Source organism: Enoplosus armatus, chromosome 1, assembly GCF_043641665.1.
Source record: "Enoplosus armatus isolate fEnoArm2 chromosome 1, fEnoArm2.hap1, whole genome shotgun sequence".
Classification (NCBI taxonomy): Eukaryota; Metazoa; Chordata; class Actinopteri; order Centrarchiformes; family Enoplosidae; genus Enoplosus; species Enoplosus armatus.
The window spans coordinates 25045765-25070003 of NC_092180.1; the positions used below are offsets into that span (position 1 = coordinate 25045765).

At 41.9% G+C, this 24239-nt stretch overlaps 1 protein-coding gene across 4 annotated transcripts in view; it reads right to left on the reverse strand.

Annotated features, from left to right (window-relative positions):
- ntrk3b (neurotrophic tyrosine kinase, receptor, type 3b) overlaps positions 1 to 24239 on the reverse strand; it is a 158314-nt gene that overhangs the window by 25780 nt on the left and 108295 nt on the right. For all 4 annotated transcript variants that reach the window (XM_070924744.1, XM_070924588.1, XM_070924668.1 and 1 more), the window contains one exon: positions 7372 to 7560. In XM_070924744.1, the coding sequence (XP_070780845.1) occupies positions 7372 to 7560 (189 nt within the window). The remainder of the gene's footprint in view (positions 1 to 7371; positions 7561 to 24239) is intronic.

Consider the following 24239-nt stretch of genomic DNA (forward strand, 5'->3'; position numbering starts at 1 on the left):
GTAAGACACCACAGGGATGTATTGTCACACTGTAAGAGTAGAACTGATGCTGATATAAAAATAAACCCATCCATTAGAACATGACTGCACCTAGAGGTTTACATATATAGATGAATCCGAGTTGAGCGGGGGCGTAAACAAGCTGCATCTCACTTTTAAACCTGTAATTCATGAGATTTTGCTTTTTGAAAAATGAACTGCACATGGTGAAAAATATAGTCATTCGAATGCTATTGAAATAAATGTTATAATTTAAAACACTCAAAGCTTTCGTAACCATTTACAAACTTGTGTTATGCGACGGAAAAAACACTTCCACATCTGCACTGCTTGAGAGTTCAGCTCTGTAAATCAGAGTCGCCTATTGATGCAGATCCCAGTGTTTCCATTGCATTTGACACACAGGAGAAAAGTCAAAGTCAATTAATTTTATTTCCATGATCCTGGAGAACTTACTTTTGTTAATTCAACAGTTCAGTAATCACACTGTTGAGCAAGTCATTTCTTTAAAAGAGTACTCGGATTTGGCACAACTCCCTGGAGCCACAATATACACCTTTTGCACATATGCAGCAGTATACTTTAAACACACTTTAAAGTGTAAAATCAGTGCAGTCAGATTCAAATATTCTTAATCCTTAGTGACTGTTCTGACTATAATAATAATACAATTTAAATGTAAACAGTGTCTTATCATCGTAGCTGGGTGAGTAGGTGAGGAGATTCCAGATTTGTATATTTGTATTACAACTGACTGACTGATAAAAACAGTTAAATAATGTCTGCACAACTGCGGCAAATTAATAGAAAGAAAATGGGGAGTTCTCCAGAGGATACCACTGCGCCAACTACTAATTCAGCAACATCTAAAACCTGTTTAACCCTCCATTTGTACCAGTTGCCCCCACTTCCTTATTTCCTGGGTGTACATATTCCATCTAGGTTTGTTTTATTCAGCTGCTAAAAAGCCACTGACCGCCTCATTCCTCAGCACTGATGGGAATGAGGCAGCCATAATGGAGCGTGCCTATCGACGGTGGCGAGGACAAGTTACTTTAACCTTCAGTTTCCTCTGCAAGCGGACTCAGGCTGCATTATTTACCCAGAGTGGCACGCTGAAAAGCCCCGAGATTAAATCTCCACCCCGCAGCTCAGCATCATTCATTTGTCCTGGCTCACCTGAGGCCTCGACGGCAGCAAACATTCTCCCTGGAGGCCGAGAGACAACGCAGCGCCGAGATTTAGTCAGCTAGTCAGGTCAGGCTGCTGGGGGAGCACAGATGTTTGGAGGGCTTTGCTCTGTACCTGTACCTCTGTGTGTGTGTGTGTGTGTGTGTGTGTGTCTGTGTGTGTGTGTCCATTTCACCGCAACTGCCTGCCAACTTTCCCCACTTTCAGGATGTGTGTAATGTGTCTGTTTGTGTGTCATTTGAGGGTGTGTTTTTCTCAGACTACCTGCCAACTTTGTGCATTCATGTGTGTGTTTCTGCCTCACAGAGTGTGTGTGTGTGTGTGTGTGTGTGTGTGTGTGTGTGTGTGAGTATTTTTCTGCCTGACAGCTTTTCTGAGTGTGTGTGGTGAGTCGATCGATGCGAGTCTCTTCGTCATTGACAACATGTCGTTTGCAGGGTGGACGCTTTAACATTGAGAAGCTCAATCAAAAAGTGCTGAGGACATCCTCCCAAATTCTCATTCCCTGCATCAGCTCCACGTTGAGTCGCTTAAATTTACTCGCCAGGACTTATAATTCACATAACACTTCTTAGAGAACAAAACAAGACACTGCCACATTAAGTCAGTAGTCGTAAAACATCACCCTATAAATGAAAGCGTATTAAAGCCCAAAGCATCTAATGAATGTTTATGATTGGTTATCAATCATACATTTCCTGATTAATGCTGCAAAGACAAAGGATTATAAGAGCAATTTATTGATATTAAAAAGCATTAATACCATGTCACTTCTTCCACTCTCCTCTGAGATTTTACAGTCATATTTTGTCACCGTGACTTTCAAAGAAATCAAAAAGGAAAGTAATCTTACTGAGATCGCTGTAATGTACTTAGCTTGTCTACAAAAAGAGCACCGCGGGATGTCAATGTTTAGGTAAGAGGTACTCATCCAGCAGCTAATATAGCTCTCTGCCATTAAAATCACTGTAGCACAGGGGCTCTGCGTCTGCTGGCATCGTTGGGAAGCCACGACATGAACACCAGCGTTTACTGTTGCCTCTCAGTGGGTGTCTCCTTCTCACCTGCTGGCCGACTGCCTGCCCGTGTTTCTGTCTCTGTCGCCCGGCCTGCTGAACACCGTGGCTCATGTGAATAACCACCTGGCTAACAATGCCTCACCTATAACATCATCCTGATTACATTTATTTAAGTCTTAAGTATTTGAGGCCAAGCCCGTAGCACAAGCTAACAGCTCGAACCAACCTTTTAGTAGCATTTCGGAGACACACAGAAGAATAGTCCTACAATATGGAGTCCCAAAGTGTTCAATATTAGACACAAACAAGACATTACGAAATAAATTATCATACACTTAAATTGTGTAAAATACATAAATGAAACAATACATTGTGAAATAAATTCAGAGATAAAATAGAATTGTTTATTATGAAATGTTATTTCATCGTGGTCATTTTCATAGTGACAAGGTTTTACTGACGTTTATAATCATTTCATTGTAGATGTTTTCTTTTGATTTATTATTATTTGGATTCATTTTCCTCAATAACAATATTATTTAATGTCAAATTTTCATAATGACACATTTAATTTCATTAAGTCACTCACAGCTGAGTCAAGTCAGGTACAATCTGTACAGCATAATACACCCTCTATCCTTAGACCCACGTTTTCACCAATGGCCAACATCAACATCTGTCAGACAATCACAAGCTCCCAGCTGCACAGCAGGCATTGCGGCCTTCATCAGGGTCATCCTGCAGGGTGACTCTGCTTCCTCAGAAGCTCAAACCCTGCACGTGCTCTCACCTCCACACACCTGGCCAATCGTTGTGTGAAGTGGCCATGAATGTTGTATTATTCGTTTCGGGAAGTTGAACTTTTTTGACACGGTTCAACCATCAACCATTGTAGCACGATGGCGCCTTTACTGTGAGCCAGCGAGCTAGATCGTGTTGGGCACAATGACCACAGAGAGAAAGACTGTCTCTTTGCTCATCAGAGAGTTGTGCGTCTTTGAAATAAAAATATGAAAATAAGAATAATGAAATGCCATTTCAAAATAATGCTTTCACCTTCATTTCCTCCATTATTTCACAATATAATCGAATGGTTATTCATTTCAGAATCTCTTGTTGAATTGTTTAATATGGAACACTTGGAGGCTCCATACTACAACACTTAATAAACTATAAATAGAGATAAAATTGTGATTGATTTCCTTTTGACAATGGCTTCTCCCTAAGCTCACCCTCAGTGTTGTTGCTGGATTAAAGTTTAAGCATTAAGTACACTTAAGCACTAAGTACTTTACACTTGCTTCTCAGGGGAGGTTCTTTAAAAGTCTACCAACACAAAATAGTTCTGTTTGACATCTGAGAGGAGAGGCCTGCTATCCACCCTGAGCTGTTAGTCCCCACAGATACAGTATGAAATATGTTTCTGTAAAGCAGATAATGACATTTATGTAAGCTTGCTTTGGCCAAATGTTAATATTTGAGGTTTGCTTTACTCTGTTGCTAAAATAAAAAGCTGTAGGCTGGGTCCTCAGTAATGAGAACGAACCGTTCATTAAAGTGCTGACCTCTCAACACTGTTTTTAAATTTTAATGGGCAGCTCTCCGGTCCAGTGTTAATGCCAATACAGAACTGGTCACGTGTTTCTGTACACACCACATGCTGTCATTATATATTATGTCCTACGTTTGTAATAAAATGTGAAATTGTTACAGGCATGTTTGTCTTAGTTTACAGTGGTAAGAGCCAAGAAATGTGGAGGAATGCTTTGGTATTTAATTGACTCTAGCTAGTATTTAGCTTCTTGCCACTTGTTTTGAAAAGGTTTGCAAACCAATTAAACATGTTTGCAGAAACTTTAATTCATTTCATTTCCATTGCTTAGTGTTTTGTCTGTGTAGTCGTACTGTATAGGGATTGAGAAAGGCAGTTGCATTTGACCACATGACCACTTTCAGTGGATTCGAATGTGGTTTCAGTCTATCTGGATACAGTTTTCATAAGGATTGCACCTGGCATCAACAAGCATCTTTTTAAGAGCTCCTTCTACAAAGAAGTTTCTCTTTTTCCCCTCGCTGGGCTGAGCTGAAAAAAACTCATTTTAGGCTTCTTGAGTAACAAATTAAAGTAGGTTGTTTGAATTCACAACTGGCTAGCCCGTGGGGCTGTTCTGTCTCAAACTATAATTCATGGAATCATAGCCTTGGAACATGATAACTGCCTTTCAATCAATCTGCTCTGCTTTTCCATTCATTTACCAAGCTTTCAAGCTGCCAAATTACTCACTCCTTGTCTCTGCTGGAAACATTTTAATCTTCAAAAACATCACCTTGAGCATAATTGTGTCTCTGTTACACCAAAAGTGGAGGGGACAGAGTTGGGGTTTGTCCAAGCCATGCCCACGTGTGATATCCTTAATAACATGGATATAATGAAAGGCTATATGCGCTATACTCCAACATCAAAAGCTATTGTCTAATTTTGGCCAGCAGGACGTGACAAATCCGTAATTAAAATAGCAAGCTGAGTGATAAAACAAAGCCACTTGCTGCGAGACAGCGGATCTGGCTAGATACGGATCTGTCATTAGGCTAAAGAATTGTCCTTTGCCTTTTCTGCCTTTATCTCCCTAATGCGGCTACATTTCCCCAGGATTGGCCTTTTTCAGCTTGGCGTGGAGAAAAAAAAAAAAAAAAGGGGAAAATAAGCTGATCTCAACGAACGTCCTAATCAGTCACGGCTCGCCTGTTTACCGCAACGAAAGTCGAGGTCACCGGTTCACCCAGAAGATGAACCAACTGCATGGGGGCACTTGGTGTTTTTAAATTGGCATCAGAATGACAACTGTGCAAACACTTGTCTCGTAACGCCCCCAATCTCTCGAGCTTGTTTACAACCGCAGGTTCAACTAGAGGGCAACTACAATTGGATGATATTTGTTATTTTTTTTCATGTTTTGTTCCTGCAGTGAGCGAATGACAGCAGCAGTTTTGATACTCTCTTTCCTCTAGAACTATTAAACTGATGGTACAATATATAGATTTTTTTTTCCAGGATTGACTTGAAGATCAAACACTCATGAATAATACAGCTGGTGAGGCACACTGGAATCACTGGTGTGAGTTCTGCAGTCTGCGATTTCCCATCACATACAGCTGTTTTAACAGAAGCCAGCATGGCAGAGAGCAGCAACAGACTGTGTCTCCTCCTCCACTTTACTGTTATTGTTGGAGCTGATTTCAAAATGCACAGCCGGACAGCTAAGAGCACTATAAATTACCCAGATGACTGGTGGTGGAGGCAGACTGGGACCGACCGCCACATTAGTGAACTCCTGATGGACATAGGTAAGGAGAAGTGTGGGTGTGTTTAAATTTATGTGTGTGCTAGTGTGATCACTGCTGGACTAGACTAGCGACCGAGGTGTGTGTGTGCGTGCAAGTGTGTGAGACACCCTGGCAGCGAGCTATTCTCCTGGATAAGAAGCTTTCAAGTAAATGAATGAATACATTATGGATTGGTAGCCGAGCATCAATAAAGCAGCCATACTATATCTGAGCGGGGTGAAGCTCTCATGAAGCCACAGGACAATCAGGCTGAGCAAGGCCAGCAGGACAATGGGGGTCTAAGGGGCCCCCAGGGGAACCCAAGGAACCACTGACTGAAGACGCAGGCGGAGGAAACATATCGCAAATTCATTCTACCTACAAGCCATACTAAGGTTAAGCTTACATCCACATACGCGCACAGATTCATTTTCACTGTCAGACACCCACACACATACCGTAGATATACACATGGATGCACATAGATAGATATATTTCCTTTTCCCTGCGTGTGTGTCCTGAGGGTAAATAATACATTCATATTCAGCGAATGATCGGCAGAGGCAGAAGCCATTCGGAGCCATTTTGTTTTTCCAGCCGATGGCAGAAAGCAGTGGCCATTACGACCTTGTGATGAATTCAGGGTTCATTTCCCACAGTTTCCTTTTTTTAATGCACGCACATAGAATTAAATCTACAGAAAAAAGACGAGACATGCAGCGTTCTGAGAAGGAGAACATTCTGTAAAAGCTGCCATCGTGCACAACCACGGCCTGACTCTCAACTCCAGGTGCACGGTAATCAGGGAGAAAGCGTCATTTTTGCCCACTGTCATTTATTCATTAGCTCGCAATCAGATCTCCTGTGCAAGGTATGAGACGTTATAAATCAGTCACCGGCTGGCTATTAACAATTCATGCAATTCATAATACATAAGACCCGTCATTTATTTATTTATCACCTCTAAATGGGATTTCCTTCCTTCTCATTGGCTCCAACTCAGAAGTCAACTTCTGTTAGCCTGACCAACGGCCATTCTGGGAGCACGCCAAGATGTAAACAATGCAGGTCTAAGCTGAAAGGCACCGGGGCGGCCTGATTTCGTGTGCAGGAGGAGAGAGAGTCTCTCACTAAATCCGGCCGGTTTGACTGGTATCGTCTGGCGGGTGGAAGCAGCAGGCGCCAGGCTGCGGCTGGCTGCTGGCACAGTTGTTTTCTGCTGATTCTCTTGAGCAGTTGATGTAATTGTGAGTAATTAGGCCTTAAAGTGGTCTTGTCTTTCCCCAACCTGGTACATGAGTCCCAAGGGGGGGCGGGGGGGGGGGGGGGGGGTCTGTCTGAACACCAGTAGCTGTTATACAAAAAGAAGGCTGCTTTTGTTTCAACAGATCCTATATGAAGGAGTTGGAGCTGTGCCAGCAGATGCTAACACCATATGATCACACTGACTCTGTACATGACGCTAAATTATACTTTTGCCCCGGGGGGGCCCCAGCACTTCTCATTGTAAAGACAAACAGCAAATTTCAATGTGTGTGCAACGGTCGTAATGAGCCTCATAAAGACGTGGCGTTTCATATTTTGGCTCTCTGACCAGATGCCGCGCTTTCCTTCGAAGTACATAACTACATCACATTCTGTGGGACTTTGTTTTTCTTGAGTGTCTCACAGTTTTCGTATACTTAGCGTCATGCTTGGACAACAGTGATTCAATAGGTCCCTTTGTATCTCCATAAAAGAAGGTCAAACAATGTGTAATAATGGTCAGCAGGAGGATTGAGGGACACACCACCGTGACACAGGAGTGCTAACAAACAGAAACTTTACAGGGACTTACGAGTGGCTGGCTTGTTGCAGTTGTGTCCATGTCTGAAGTACTGAGGATTCTCCACCACAGGAATACGAGTCATCCCTATGACAACCGCATCAGGACCCGCATCAAGTGTGCAGGGGGTAATAATCCCATGGTTGACATGATGAAGAGGGCTGGCGGAGTCTTCCTCGCCACTGATCACAGCCACTGGGCCTGGAATGAGACATAACGTAGGAAAACATTAATTGGTTTATTTTAAAGCTGAAACTCTTAGTCAATGAACCTGCAACTATTTTGATTTGAAATTTGAAGTTCAGTTAATTAATCGTTTCAGTCATTTTTCAAGCAAAAATGCCATATTTTCCAGTTCGTGAAACATTGCTTTTTGGTCAGGAATGATAGTAAACTGAGTAGCTTTGGATTTTGGACTGTAAGTCTGATAAAACAGGCAATTTGATTCTGGAAAATTGTAATTGGCATTTCCAGTGTTTTCTTGACAATTATAGACAATTCATTGATTAATCAAAAACAATCATTTTCAGATGAATCAATAATGAAACTAATCGTGAGTTGCAGCCCCAGTTTATTCACCAAAACATCCTCTCATACATTCTTTGATGTTGTTGTCTACAAAATAAGTCACTACATCAAAATATCTATATACGTTTAAAACATTATCTGGCAGTTCTCTGCTGGTTGAATTTATGGTGTCGTACAACACATTCCTGTCAACGGCCCGTAATTTCCTTTCTTTAATACACATTTTTTACAGAAAGTCCCTGACATGATTTACTGTCAGCCAATGTGATCCAGTTTTCTGTTCTATCACTGCTGTGTCAAAAGCAACACACGGCTCTGACAACTGCAATCTTCAGAGGGGGAGGAGAGAAGGAGGGAGGGAGGGAGGGATGGGAAACAGCGAGTGGATATATAGTCGACAGCCAACAGGAGCTGATTCAGTGGAGCTGTGACAGTGAATCTGTTTACCCACAAAGTTGAGTCTGTTGCTCACCTTGACATCACAGTAAATAGTAATCAGGACCCAGTCATATCAAATTATAGACCCCGAGCTGCACGGGGGGCTGAGGTGTGATAAAGTGACACGTGTGAGCAGCAATTTATTTACAACATTTGCTCCTATGCAGGGTTTTCATACCTGAGCACCCGCTTTATTGGAGAGATGTGCACAGCTGAGCACAGGTCTCCACCAGGCAACTACCTGCCCAACCACTGGGGACAAGTGTCACGCAAGAGCTCTAAATCTTTTCTGATGCCTTTGACCCTCCGCTGCACAGCACAGGCAGGAAGGTGCATGTGCAGCGCCCGGCTTCAAACATCACTACACTTGAAATAAAATCGTTACATAGAAAGCCATGATGAGTCATGGGTAAAAGTCAGTTAAAAAATGAGAAAGGACACCTCAAAGGGATCCTGGTATTATGTTCTGCTTTTAATACAATGTGAAATGGAATGAAAACCCATCTGACTCCAGTGCCAGATCGATGAGGCCTTGGGGAACGCCTGGCCCCGCTCCAGACCGCAGCGCTCCAAACTACACAAAAACCTCCCCCTTGATTCTTTGGGAGATGAAGGTTTTCCGAGGAGTGAAGGGGAAATTGGACTTCTTGACTTCAGAACATCCTAAAAATTGCATTTATGTTACCTGAGTGATGAAAAGGCCCAACGGCCTGTGAGAGGGTTTTTATCATCTGAGACGTCGCCTGTGCACAGAATGGAATTCAGCCCTGGACATTTCCCCCCGAAACGTCTATCTGAGAGTAAAGTTCTCTCTATTAAACCAACTTTGACTGATTCAGGAGAACTGGAAAATGAAATGATTTTTCAATTCCTTTTCACAACTTTCTTTTAGTAGTAATATGGAGACAGAAGGTAAATTCAGCCATGCACTATGTCCAATTCAGACCTTGACTAAGAACCTTGGATGGTTTTCCGTTTCTAATGTTTCTGTTCCTTTAGATACTACAGTGTTATGACACGAGAAGTGTGATGGTAAATATGTAAAAATCCACATCTACCAAATCAACTAATTACACATGGATTCTCACACTCACTAAAGTCTTTATTCAACTAAACCTCGCAATAGGTCTGGCAATTCTTTCATTTTCATTATGTAATATGGCTATTAAAGGTAGGGATGTTTTCTTATTACGATTATTATGGCCAAAAACATCGTGTTAAACTGCATTTCCACGATAATCACCAACCTTTCCTGATTTACAAGTCTAAATTATAGTAAAATTACTTCATATTGTGACTGTTTTAGATTTTATTTAACCTAAAAAGCTGATCCGTGAACTGTATATTGCAGGTTTGTTGGACCCATAAACAAAAGCAGGTTGGTTGTCAAAGTTTAAGACATTACGTTGAATGCAGCACATTATCTGCGTCTCGTAAATTCTATGCACCCATTCATGTTTCAAACATGTTATCTTTTGGGTGTTAATTATCGTGAAAGAACCACCGTCGATCACTTGTACTCACTTTATTCACAACTTTCGGTCCTTACGCCTTTATTTAAGGAAATTAAATTAAATTTATGATCTAACCCACCCACCTCTAGGTCTTTCTGTTACCTGCCGGGAGAAAGTTTGTAATGGTGCACAGAACATAACAATGGCACAACTGGTCTTCTATAATTGCTTTTATAAACCACTAGCACGGTCCATCTCTGTGCACAAACTCCACACTACTACTAAGATGTACTACAGGCAGAGCTGAAGCTGACCTGTGAGGAAGAGCGTTATGTGTGTGATGTTGATGCAGCGAGTTGCCGCACTCCAGTAGGACGACTAGCTAACGTTAGCATAGCAAGTCACGGAGAAGCTAGAGCTTGAGAGACTGGGATCCTGGGTCTCTGGGCCTGCTATTGTTGCTCTGCCACTGTTTTCACCGGTCGAAAGGCTCTCCCTTGTGATTAATCAAAATAAAAACTGCTAACAACAACAGAAGAGCTGTGTTATGTTCACAACGTCCTCTGAAAATTGAGAAAATCGAGGTAATGACGATAATAATACCACCAGAATCAGCATCATACGGAATCAAGAATGTGTAAACATACAAGGAATGCAAGGAATGTTTCATCCTAGCTAGCCTAACTGCGTCCAAAGGCAACAAAACCCAAGTACCACCTTTTACCTTTGGACAGAGCCAGACTAGCTGTTTCCCCCTGTTCCCAGCCTTTACGCTAAGCTAAGCTAAGCTAAGCTAAGCTAAATGGCTGCTGGTAGAAGCTTCACATTTACTCTACAGACTCTGATCTTACTCTCAGCAACAAAGTGAATAAGTACATTAAGCAAAATGTCAAACCTTTGAGAATGCATAGTACTGTTATGTCAAATAGTCTGAGTAACTCAATACAATCATTTTAATCCTAGCAATTAGACTGGTCCCCCTCTCACCTTATATCCAGGCTCATGCACAGTTGCATCTCACACACAAGTTGGCAATTGATCATCAAAGGACACATTCATTTAACATGTTCAGAGCAACAGACACCAGTTTGTCCAGGGATCCCCTTCCCTTTTTTTTTTTTTTGAAGATTTGTTAAATCTCATCGCTCGCACGCTTCTGTGCTCTCCCAGACAATATGTTTCTCCAGCAAACATCCTTTTACCTTTGTGTAGGAAATACGTCACTCCAGCTGAAACTCCTCCATTTTCTTTTCAGCAGACATGTCACTCCAGTCGTCATCACTCAGTGTTCCTGCACGTAACACTCTGCTGTGAATGTTTTATGTGTATGTAAGGTGCAGTTCGCAGGTGCATTAGCTAATTCAGCCAAATCAATTGATCAAGTGTGACATTTGCATCATCTGTTTCTCTGAGTTTAGAAGTCAATCTAATTTTCTCCACAGGAGCAGAGACAGCGCCGCCTTCCCCTCCTGGGTTTTAAAATGGACTCATTCATTAAGGTATTGTCCAAGTGCTGGGCCAGCGCGTGCATCTGCGGACCGGGGGCCTCTGTGATGAATTAAAAGAGCATGCAAGCCTTTGAACTAGCCACCTTTTAGACACAAGCCGGCTTTTATCTCTAGGCTTTGTCGCCTTGTAAGCATAATCACGCTGAACTAAAACCCAAACCTTTTTAACAATGTTAAAAAAAACCTGCAAATGTGAAAAAAAACAACCTTTTTATTTATTTTATTACACCCCACACACACTCAAACTCATGACTAGACAATTTCTCTCATTCACTCTCTAAAGTAACCAGGAAGACCACAATGACACTCACAGCCTAGGCCATAATTTCCTCTGGGGATGGGGGGGGGGGGGTTGTTCAGAAACAAGTTCTGGTGGACCGCTACGGTGAAATAAGTGAATAAGTGACTGCCAGCGCTTTGCATTGTGGGACACAGTAGGCGAGGTAGACTGGTCCGATGCATCAGTACGACATCCGGCTGTTTTTGACACATTTGCATACTTTGCTTTTGTTTGCATACTGCATACTACATTTTGGCCAAATCAGTACGTACTGCTAGTATAGTAGATTTCGAATACAGCCCATCTTATTGGTGAAAATATGTAGCCTGAGAAAAAAAAACTACTGTATCCATAGTAACATCATCAAGGGAGTCTTTAATGTTTAAGGTTTGTGTTTACAGTACCTACATTTCTATTATTTGATATTCTGCCTGTGTGTGTGTTTGATATTCTGCCTGTGTGTGTCAGAATCAAAGAAGCTTTTACTTTCCTTGCCTTTAGATGGCTCGTGACATTCTATGTTTTTCTTATTATCCAGAAATCCCATGAAAGGACCAAAACAAACAATTAATTTGTTCTACTAACATGTCTTGTCTGTGGAGCTTATTTCTTTGTGCAAAAAACAATTAAAACCACATCAACTGTTACACTGGCTGACATGTTCCTTCACTAACAAGGACACACACACACACACACACACACACACTGCAGTTTATTTTGAATCAATCCCACACCCACTGTCCTGTGGCTGTAAATACTCACTTGTTCACTAAATGTGTATTAATTTGCGGCTGAAAATAGTCCCCAACAAATTTACTCCGGTTTGCCAAATAAAATACATGCCTTTTTAAAACATTTTTATTTAACTGTATTAGTGACCGGCTCTTAAAGATTTACATCTTCAGAGGGAACCAGTGACCTCAGGGTTGAGTGCCAAATGAAACTCTGAGAGTACTGAGATGGACCGATGCACTTTTTTGTCTATAGGTGGCACAGGTTGGACTGGAGCTGCTTCAAAGGCAGTGCTGGTGCTGTGTCTTTTAACTGGATCATATTGGCCGTGTCTGGTTTTGGGTGCTTTGCATCAGTGACACTGTGTGTCTCCTCATAGGTGACATTAGATGATATTAATGTGTCCATTCTTAATTTTTCCTCTTCGCTCTCTGCTGCGGGAGCCTCTGGGTTTTTCTGGTCTCACATGCACAGTTTATTTTCTCCAGCTCTCATTTCAATTTTCATAGTGTTTTTATCATACTGTATTAATTATTGGTTCAAATATACCACAGCAGACTTAAAAACCAGCGGGGGTCTGTGGAGCCACCTGATTTTTTTGTGTCTCTGCTTCCAAAGTGAGGGCTGAAGGTGATACCCAGTACAAAAAAAACCTTTAAAAAAAAACAGCGAGTGACTCTGTAGGGTTTTCCCTGTGGTGGGGAATAAATTGTGCAGAGTGTGATTGCTTCCGTTCCACCTCCTTGTGGTAATTATCACGCAGATTCCTTTCAAAGGTAGTTAATTAGGGCTCGAATTAACTTGAGGACATGTAAAATGAACAAGAGAACACAGGAAGTATAACTTACTGAGGCAAGGCCCCATTTCTAGTTAACAATGGATTTGAAACAAATTAAATCCATACGTGGGAAGGGTCGAAAACAGTGAAATCAAGGCGATCATCATGCGGGTGATGAAGGAGAGACAATAGGTCTGCAAGATGTAATTATTAACCAACTGTCACAGTGCTTAAAGCTTTTTTCATAAATCTATGAAAGATGATATTTTGCCAAGAAACAAGAGCCTTTAACTCGAATCCCAAGAACTTTTGATGGTACAATAAACCATCACCTCACAAGATTATTGAAAACCATTATGACATTTCCACTGCTAGCTTTAGTAGCAGCACTGGCAAATCCACACAGCAAGTGTAGCATTAGTGCTATAAAAAGGCCAGCTAATTGCCAAATGCCACTATCGTGTGAAGAAGCCTTGAGGTTATGCGCAAAGCTCAGATGACAACTCCCCTCGATGCACTGCAGAAGACATGTAAATAGCTCTTCTGACAAATGGCCTCAACCTGCTCATTCAACCTCCCACGCTGAACATGTGACAGCCGCGCAGGCCGACGGCAAACCCACGCTAACCCCATTTCTCACGGTATCCACACAGCAGCCTCTGCAGAGTGAAGCACCCCTGGACTGCGTACTGTTTCCTCTCCAGTTGATGGTGACCAACCGTGGCAAATATTGAGCGCTGGGACAGCTGATATTTATGATCCTCTGCAATGTAGGCTATCGACAATTTACAGTCGGCCCGCACAGCTCAATGTGCTCTCTCTTTTTCTTGTGGTATAAACAATGCCGAACACTGAGCGGAAGGACGGCCGAGTCGAGACAGAAATAAACATGCATTTGAAATCTGCTGTAAAGCTATCAGTCATTGCATCTGAAGCCACTTGTACGTCCTCTAAAATCAAGCGTCTACACCATGCCGAACATTATCTGCAATGACACAGGACTGAACCAATTACAGTTTGTGTTGTGGTATATCTGTGGTCTTGATGCTCAGAATGATAATAAAACAAAACACTGAGATTGTTATTCTGACTCTGTTCCCACAGTGCCCTATCAGCTTTTATATCTTTGACAACACATTACCCTGTAAGCTCCCTGAAGACAGACGAAGCAATTTTACACAAGTCTGAAAAGTGATGGAAAATGACATCATCCAACAGCAGAGCTGTCCCAGGTCGGTTCCTTGATTTATGACTACGACGGAGTCAGGATCTTTACCAAAACCCAGGACCTACATTTTATTACCTGTTATGTGCCCAAACACAAATTGAAAACAAAACATACAGCAATCTGAGAATATATTCAGAGCCATGCGAGTCTCCACTCTGTTTGGGTTGGTTTCATTCTTCTCTCACGGCAATGTAATCAGAAAGGGCCAAATGAAAGTCTTGTGCTGGCACTGTTACGGAAACTAGTTTGCATCATAAACTCAGCAGGAAAGCAACAACGCATGTATACACATATACAGTACAAACATATGCACAGCAACAGACGCACACTCAGTGGCTATATTTCTTGTCATGGCATTAGAATATGAAACGATTCCCCAGCGTCGAGCATCCGACAGAGTTTGCATGTAAATCACAAAGGAGAGCCACATTCAGCCACTGCAGCCCACAAAACGGCTTGATCATTGTGCACATCAGTGCTGTGAGGGAAGCCTCTGCATGCTAATGTGCCCCACCATCCTACTGGGACACAACAAGTGTTTTAGGGGTGGTGGGGGGTTAGCAGAGAGGTAAATTATTCATTAGTCAGACATAAGATATGATTCCTTCCTTGTGATAAATTCAGGTAAATACATTTGAGTAGGGCTTTACTTAACAGAAATATATCACCAAATTGAATCAGTTCAAAGGCAGCATTGAACCTGAATGATTCTCTATTTATAAATATTTAGAACGGGCTCGATAGCTAGACAGACAGCTACTTCATTGTGCTCCTAAGAGAAAAAAATCTTCTTCTGTCTGCACATGGAACATGAACAGTGAAAGGTAGCTGAAAACCCGAAGGACCCAAACCAGCTGATCTGCAAATGTTTGATTGGACATGAGGAACAGTGTACGCCTTTAGACACACCAGCAAGCTAACATGCTCACAATGACAATGCTAACGTGCTGATGTTTAGAGGCTAATGTTTAACACTTGCTAATTAGCACTAGAACACATTTGCTGGGGACCTTGAATATTTGTACCAAATATCCCAAATATAAAATATATAATATAATAATATGAAGTTTACCACGATTACCATCGTAGTTTAGTGTGTTAGCCTAACATTTGCTACTTAGCACTAAGCACAAAATACAGCTGAGGTTGAGGGGCATAAGTTGTAGAAGTACTGGACAAGTTAAATGTTGATCTGTTGACCTGATGATGGTGCTATATGAACATTCATTCATCCTCAGGGAAGCATGCATATCTGTACCAAATGTCATGGTAATCTATCCATAATAGTTATAATAGTGACCCTAACCCAATACATTTCTTGCAAAGCCACAAATCAACCTCATGATGGCACACCAAAGTCATTAGGATATACCATGTGGGAACCATTAATGTCTTAAAAGCTTAATATAAAATCAGTATTCACCAAAATCTTTAGGATTCACCCTCTGGGGACCATGGATATGTGTACCAAATTTCATGGCAAACCATTCAGTAGTTATCGAGACATTTCACCAAAAAACAAACTCGTCTCAGTCTTGTGGTGGCGCTAGATGAAACGGATCACCAAAGTCACTAGAATTCATCCTCCTGGAATCATGAATCAAAGTACAAGGTTTCACGGCAATCCATCTGATAGTTGTTGAGATATTCCAGTCTGAACCAAAGAGGTGCACCAACCAATATAACCGTCCCGTTAGCTGGCTTAAAAGCTACGGTCCCAGGAGAGAAGCAGCAGACTCTTGTAATGCTAAAGTGAACAAGGCAAAGGCAGTTTAGAATACAGCAGTGAAAAGGTGATTCATTTTTAATCAGAGGTTTACCAGCTGGTCTAGGTAACGGAGGCAAACACTCTATGTGGGCTTAAAATGAATTGGAGGCAGAACATTAGGGTCATTGTCAATCATGTTTTCTGCACTTGGGTGCATTCAAGTCCCATTTCCTTAGCATTCCTCCAGTCTCAGTTACACACACAATTAAATCACTGACCCACTGTGGGATATCAATCAATCAGGCGTCAATGTTCTCCTTTTTTCTCCCGCTCTCTCTCATGCACTCACTTTTCTTTCTTTTCTCTCCACTGTTTCCCAAATTACTTTATTTCCATTCAATGGCCTTTGTTGTCAGGATGTTGAACATGTTGCCAAAGCGAGTCAAAATACCAGCAATCATACTAATAATGATTAAGAAATACAAGGCCTCCAGAATGACAGCAACAGCAATTGATCAAAACCTTAATTCCTCTATCAGCATGTTTTACTCAAGCAACTGCTGTTTCATCAGAACTTAAAGGCAGTTTGAAAAAGACTCCCATCATTTATTTCATCTCTCTCTGTTGTCTCTTTCTGTCCCTGTCTTTTTCTCTTCCTCTTTCTTGTTTCTAGCCCCAGGGGTCTTGATTCCTGCCTCAGTTCTTTCACAACTGCCTCCCTCCGTTGGAGGGTTCTCTACCAAACAGATTTGTTAGCCTGGGAGGTGTAGGAGGGAGAGGAGAAGGATGTGTGTGTCTGTGTGTGTGTGTGTGTCTCTGTGCACGGGGGTCATTCTAATTACACATCTAACCAAGACATGTGAACGCAAATCAACCTTCACACTCCTCTGCTTAATGCCATCTATAGCTGGGCATCATCTCTGCTCCGTACTGTGTCTGCTGCTCCAGAGAGAGCACAAATACATGTGATACAGCTGTGAGGGGCCATCGAAGACTGACCTGAGAGCTTGGCGTATGACCTTTTGTGCTAATAAATTGTATTAATTCATCATCACAAAATTAACAACCGATTGACTGAAATGCATTACAACCAACCCTGTCTCCTCTTGCAACACAACATCTGCTCGTAGCGACTAAAGTCTTTTTATTAGGGACAGATCTTCATCTTCATAAATTCAAAAGTGACTTGAGCGAATGCACAACGTGTTTACTTTATTAACATTTAACTGAAACCATGATCTTTTCCTAACCTTAACCAAAGTGATTTGTTGCCTAAACCTAACCACAGGCATGACTGAGGGTGCGAACCCTGGTCTCTGGTGTCTAAGAGATCATTCAGACCAAGAAAAAACGTAGCTTTCTCATTCAAGATAAAATAGTTCCAGGCTTGATAACTTCCCAGTGTTGTTAAATATTGTCTGTGAGTATTATAAACCCTTGCGCAGTGTTTTGTCATCTGATAAGCCTTTAAACACATCAATCTGCTTTTTTAATACAGGGCTGAATAAATCCACGGGATACAGTGGTGGTCCTCAAATGTGTTAATATGACTTGGCTGCTGCACTACAGGCCACCCATCATGCATGTTCCTGCATCATCAAAGTCAGAGCTGGCACTTATGGAGTCTGGTCCACTGTAAGGTGATCTACAGAAGGGCAAGGTGACTTCCATCATCTTTTTACCGCTGCATCACTTTCATAATAACAGGATGTGTTTATACCCTCACAGTTTCTTATTTCAATCTTCTATCAGCAACAAATGTAATGTACTGCAGGCCGTTACTGTCATCCATAAAAGAATAGAAAGATGGGTAAATATATCAAAGGACTGATGGTAATATGAGTGTCAATTAAACTGGGAACAATTCCCCACTCTTGTTTCACTTCGGTCCCCATCCATTACATATCTACTGTACCTTCCACATACACCACACCATACACTCTGACTGCTCCGTGGTGAGGTGCTACAGCGGGCGAGCAGACAGGCTCTTTAATATTTCAGTCAGACTCCCAGCAGACTGATGGCTTACAGGGGCAGCCATGCAGGGCGTATTGCCAAGGTTAGCAGTAACATCAGCCTCCCTTCATTTGAACCTGAACACTGTACCGCTCCGCCCAGAGGATAGGACGACTCTTATTCACTGGGTCTTTTTGGTTGGGTTAAGAGTTTCATATCACATAATACCTCAAATATAATGTATGTAATATTGGTTGGTTGTAATAAATGTAGGATTAAGTACTCTTAACTTCTTTTAATGTTGATAATTTTCTAAGCTGTTAAATGGGTCTTTACTTCACCATAAGGAGTGCACGTAGAGCTCTTTCAGCACGTGTGACAAGCTGCAATTAAGAGGATTATGTTAAGTATTCATTTAAGTGTTATCTTTTTTGCAATTGGGTCAAAAATGAGTTGAATGAAAACCCCACATTTGAATGCATGCAGTTTGTAAATGTGATGCTAGATGCTAGTTTTGTTATTAGCAGCCAGTCCGATTTTCCAAACTCCACTCAGTGTTAGCCACCTGTGATATATATATGATAAATAAATGTAATCAGTTTCAGTATAAATAATACCTCAACTCGACATCAAATCAAAACATCAAATTGTGTATAATGTAGTATATTTCATGCAAGGCTTCGGTTCAGAAATAAAAAACAAAAATGAATTGAAAAACAAATTCAACAGTTCTGGGACCGATCAACGGTTTGTTCCCCCCAAAAAAATTTCAAGCCTTTAAAATGATTGATTTGACTGTCTTTCCACATGGAAGCTTCATCCAGCGCAAACATACTGCAGGAGATGTCACGCTGGATGTACAAGAGCGTATAGGCATTTCAAACAAAACAAACATCAAAACTTCTCCGAGGGCGACTGCTGTGGGCGACACGTTGTGAAACGGAACACATCATTACCCACAGCAGGCTGTCAATCAGTGTCATGTGCATGAGGATGAAGTTGCTAAATTTAACTTTCCCCGTGGTCCCTGTGAACACATCCATGTCAATGTAAACACAGAGGACTGTGGACTTGAGCTTCTCATTGTCTGACTTTTGCTTTACACAAATCAATCAACCAAAACTCATTTTGCGAGGAGTTGGTCGAGATGAACTGGGACCCTTCAAAGAAACCAGAACACGAGGAAGACTGGTAGCACTGAATCAAGATGGGGGGGAAGAAAAGCTTAACTAAATTGTAGGTCGCCTAATCCGGCTCACTGTGACTGGGGGGCACCAAGAAAGAAGAAGAGAAGCAAACCAACTAATGCAGCCAATTAAACTTCCCCTGCCCCCACAACACCACCCCCACCTTCCCTCAGCAAACACTTCAAAGTGCTGCCATCAGCGAATGGCAATAAAGTGAATGAGCTGGCTGTAAATGGGCTTAGATGCTGAGGATGCTGAGGCAGGGGACTGTCAAATGATGCTCATCACACTGAGAAAACAGTGTTCCCATGTTGTAAGAGCAAAATGGGCGTCCAACATCTTCCAGGCCGAGGCAACGCTAACTCTGGAGAAATGCACTGACAAATACAGCAGAAAACAGCAGCTTATTCAGCGAATGGACATTTCTGTTGATGGCCAATGGGGTCGATGGCTGTGTTTGTGAGTGCTATGAAAGGAGAGCTACATTATTAACGCTCTGTGTCAGAATGTCCTAGAAGAAAGAGCAATCTCCCAGCAGGAGCTCCGAAATGACACCCTCTCCCGACGACCAGCCTGACGACTAAATCTGAGAAAATACAGAGCTGGAGTGTTTTTTTGTGAAATGGAGGATAGGCCCAGTGTAAGCTGAGAACAGCCGGCTCCATGGGGGACAGGCGAAAGGAGAGATTTTTATTTTCCAGCTCCAGGTAACACTATTTCAAAGAGCAGAATTGGGGCGTCTCATTACACAAAATACATTTCACACAAATCCCTTCCTTTACATAAAACCCTCAAGTTTTCTCTCTCTCTTCTTTTTCTTCCTCTGTCCTTCCAGAAAGATATCTCTCTCTCTCTCTCTCTCTCTCTGTTTCCCTTCCAGAACCCAGCTGTTTTGTGTCCTGCTGGGCATTTGCAACGGGATGATTTCCACACCGATCTGAGCGCCATTTAAATAAACATCAACAGAAGATGTCAGAAGGAGGCTGTGAATAACACCAGAGGCTTATCCTCATCCACAGCTTTAAAGAGGGAAGAGGAGCCATCCAGTTCCTTCATTTCTCTCTTTCTGTATGCTGTTTGAATAACCAGCATCCAGCCATCTCTGCTTTGGCGGCGTCCACTTTATGTGAGCCAGAAGGGCCAGACTGCAGCTCCCAGTGGGGCCAGCTCTCTGCTCTCCTGGAAGGGTTTCTTATAATATAGACATTATTTTTTTCAGTGTTCACTCGCAGGCTCAGTGCCATGTTTGGCTCTTGATTAATTGTAATTGCAGAAGATGGACGCAACAGAAACACGTGCACTTAAATGCAGCATGTGTGAAGGTAATATCTGGTTTCTTCCTAGTCTGAAAAGAAGGATTTTTGGTAATCAAAGCTACCAGAGTTGCCTATGCCTCTACTTTGAAATAGTGCAGAAAAAAAACAGCAATGACTACTGAGCGCCAAAAAAAGAGGCACAAAAACACGGGTCCTATGGATTACCGCTTATTTAAATATTTCTCTCTCTCACATAAATAATCTTATGTCCCTTCCAATATCAATCAGAAGCATCCCGTCTCAAGCTCAGGACCTCCACACAGCCCAAGCTAACTGCATCAACTCCAGACCTCTATCTCCACTACTCTCTGTTCTCTCTGCTTTTGTATTTGCATTGCTAAGCTGTTGGCAGCGCTTGTCATTTTGTTTCATAAGTGATAGCAATTACTATTCCAACGCCCGGGATCAAAGAGACACCAAAAGGAGTTTTTTAGACAGGAGAAAACACCAAACACTGCTTCCCCTCTTCTGTTTACACTGATAGAGGCTGAGGCCTCGGAGGCAGAGTGGTTGTGACTGACAGAATGGGAATACACCTCCTGTTTTTAATCCTGAGAAGGGGGGAGATGAAGGGAAGGAGGAGAGGAGATGAGAGGAGAGGAGAGGTCTCTACAAAGGGCACACTGTACCATTAACCAGGAGGCTCCCTCCTGCTTACACTGGATTAGTCACATTACTGATTCTTTCTCAGGTCTGGGAAAGCTGCAAGCATTGAACCGAGAAACAATTACACTAATCATAATGAGACAGCGGGGCCTCGACTTCAAATAACGAGGCTCTTTGAACACTCCCTTTGCTAAAACACAAATAGACTGAAATTGAATCTGTCCACGTCATCTACCGTATATGTTCCCCCTCGCCAGCAGTCTTGTAGATCTCTATGATTTATGGAGTGAAGTGAAGGGTAGCCTGAAACCAAAGAGCCTCAAAGTTATACAGGCAAGCTTGTGACTGACAGGTTGTCAGGTTCAAATCCCAGACAGAGAAGGGACCATCAGGTAACAATAACCCCCTGATGTTCTCCATGCTTAACATTGTAGTTATCATGATTATCTCTCAGGTAAAGTATGGATTTGTATGCATGAAAAAAAAATGGAATTGAGTTTAATCAAAGTTTAGAAATGCTACAATGTTATGATCACCCAACAAAAATTTGCGTAATTTGTGCGGAATAAAAATTCTAAATTCTAACTGTTTGCATTAAACGCAAGAGTTTAAAAGGCATGCTAGTGGTTTTGAGAGGCTGTATTTAGACACAGCAGTGCTTTGAGCTAAATGCTAAGATGCCGATGTTTTGCTGGTACAATGTTTACCATGTTGCACCATCTTGATTTAGCGTGTTAGCAAGCAACCAAAGCAGTGAATGAAGTACTATTGACCTGATGATGGCGCTAGAAAATAAGAGGAATCACCAACACTGTTACAAATCACCCTGGGAAGGACATGAATGTATGAATGTATATCAAATTCCATAGCTATCCATGCAATAGTTGCAAAAGTGGTGGACCGGCAGCCCAGCACTGCCATCTTAAGGGCTGTGCTGCTAAAAATACACTTTGGTAAACAGCATGTTGCTACCCTATTTAGAAAAGATGCTATAATGACATAAAAAAATCTGTGCAGAGTGGCTTTAACTTATCCAGCTTGTTAAACTATTGCACAGCTGTGGTTTGAAAATATTTGACTTCAGTTCATGACCTCTTCACTGAAGACTTAAAACACATCTAATGGTCAAACGGTGAACCTTTAAGCAAAACGATTCTTATTTTCCATTTCCAGGCTACTTCACTTGATTAATTAAAGGAAGAAACCTGCAGGCTGCAGATATTAATTAGTTCATGATAAAAAAAAAAGCACATTTTCACACCATAAATCATCTCACTGGGCTAAGAACCAGCCACTCCACAGACAAGGTCTTCTGTGGTTTCTTGATCCACCGTTTCAGCTGATAAGCTCCTGTGTGTGGTGAAGACTTTCAACCAGTAACCACATGTGACACCAATAACAATTTGTGGTAAGGTCCAGCATCTCAGTTAGCTGCTATAGTGATGCCCTTTTCTGGTGTACAAAGCCTTTTAATTTCAGCTGACAACACGTGTATTCTTTCCAAGGAAGAGTTGTTTGCAATGCTGATGATGTAGGAGTTGAGCCACATTCTGCTGTTGGAGTGCCAGTAACTCTGAATAAGGGCATGAGCTAATAGCCTTAAAGGTAAATTAAAACGTTGTTGCCCTGGTCACGATACTTGTACTTGTATTGTGGAATTAATCTGCAGCACAGTGACAAGCCCAGTCCAACAATGTGCTTCGCCTCCCCTCTCCTCCCTGGACAATTCTCCCTGACACTCAGAGGACGGCTTCCTGGCCCTCCTCCTCTGACTGTAATGGAGGTCGGACTCTGCTTTTCCGCGTTTCTGCCCACATTAGCATCTCTAGTTAATTGGCACCATTTGCTCAATGGCATCGCTTGAGTTTGTAAATTACTTTTACAATTGTCACTAATTATCAAGCTCGATGAGTGGAATTGGCGCGACTGGTCCCCAGTGGAGCAGAAACACAACAGGCGGAGGAAGGATTAAGACTCTGGGGGCAAGAAGAGGAGCTGGCTAGCCGAGGAGTACAGTCGCGCTATAAGCTAATCATGACATACAGATGGTGCCACTGTAGCACTGCCTCTCTCTGCTGCATGCTTGATGAACTACTGATGCACTTTGGCTGCATCCTCAAGAGAGACAGTTTAAATTCAAGTTTGTTTGTTTTTTTTGTAACATCTTTATTTTCTAAGTTACTGGTTAAGAGAGTTTTATGTAACACATCTGTAGAAAGCCTAAATACACAATGGAGTTTATCTAAAATGACTACCACTCTAACCACAGCATGCTAAGCCCCTAAGATGTCTTTATTACAAATATACAGAACCATTGACCTATCCCTGAGCCCCGGCCCCTTCAATAAAGCTGCTACGCCTTTCAAGCTTTCAATTCACGCATGGCACATATGCAGTTTGCAGCAATAACGCTGGAGGTTCTCACTTGAAATCAGCAAATTTTTAAAACAAATGTATATTTGATTTCATACAGAGGTAGAGAGAAGCAGCTTCTCATTTCTAGCCAGCAACTGTCGAACTGTTTTATCCGCAGTTAGATAGCTAGTTAAGCCAACCTTGAATGAGCACCCTTTAAAAGGGGTGATAAATATGCACTTAATGGCTACACATATGATATGATTTAAAGATTGAGGCTATGTTGCATGTCTCCGGTACAAAGTCACCATCCTCACCAGCTGATGATCCAAAGAAGACATGGAAATAAAGAAACAGCATTGTTCCTGTATGTAAGATCAGGCTGTTTTCATTAATTTCATTCTAACATAACCCTATTTAGCTGCTTAGCTACTTGGACAAGCAATACAGAGGTTAGGTCTATGGTCTACTTGTATTTCCAAACAGCATTTTTCACTTTTGACCTCACAAGAGAAAAATGATGAGTACTAGTTTTTGGAGAACGTAACATTATCTTGGGTAATGTTGGCTGGGGTTGCTGGAAAGTTTACTTCTCCATTTTCTTTTACATCATCTGTAACCACATAAAATAATGTAGTATGAAATGCTCCTTGGCCTTGGACGTACTGCAGAGTTACTACTGTAGGTAGTAAGCTTGTTAGCCGGACATGCCAACGTTTGTAGCTTTCTGCATATTACAGCAGACAAACACAGTTTAATCCAGTTCTGTTCTTGTATTTATGGATTTGGAGAAACCACCGTCCAAA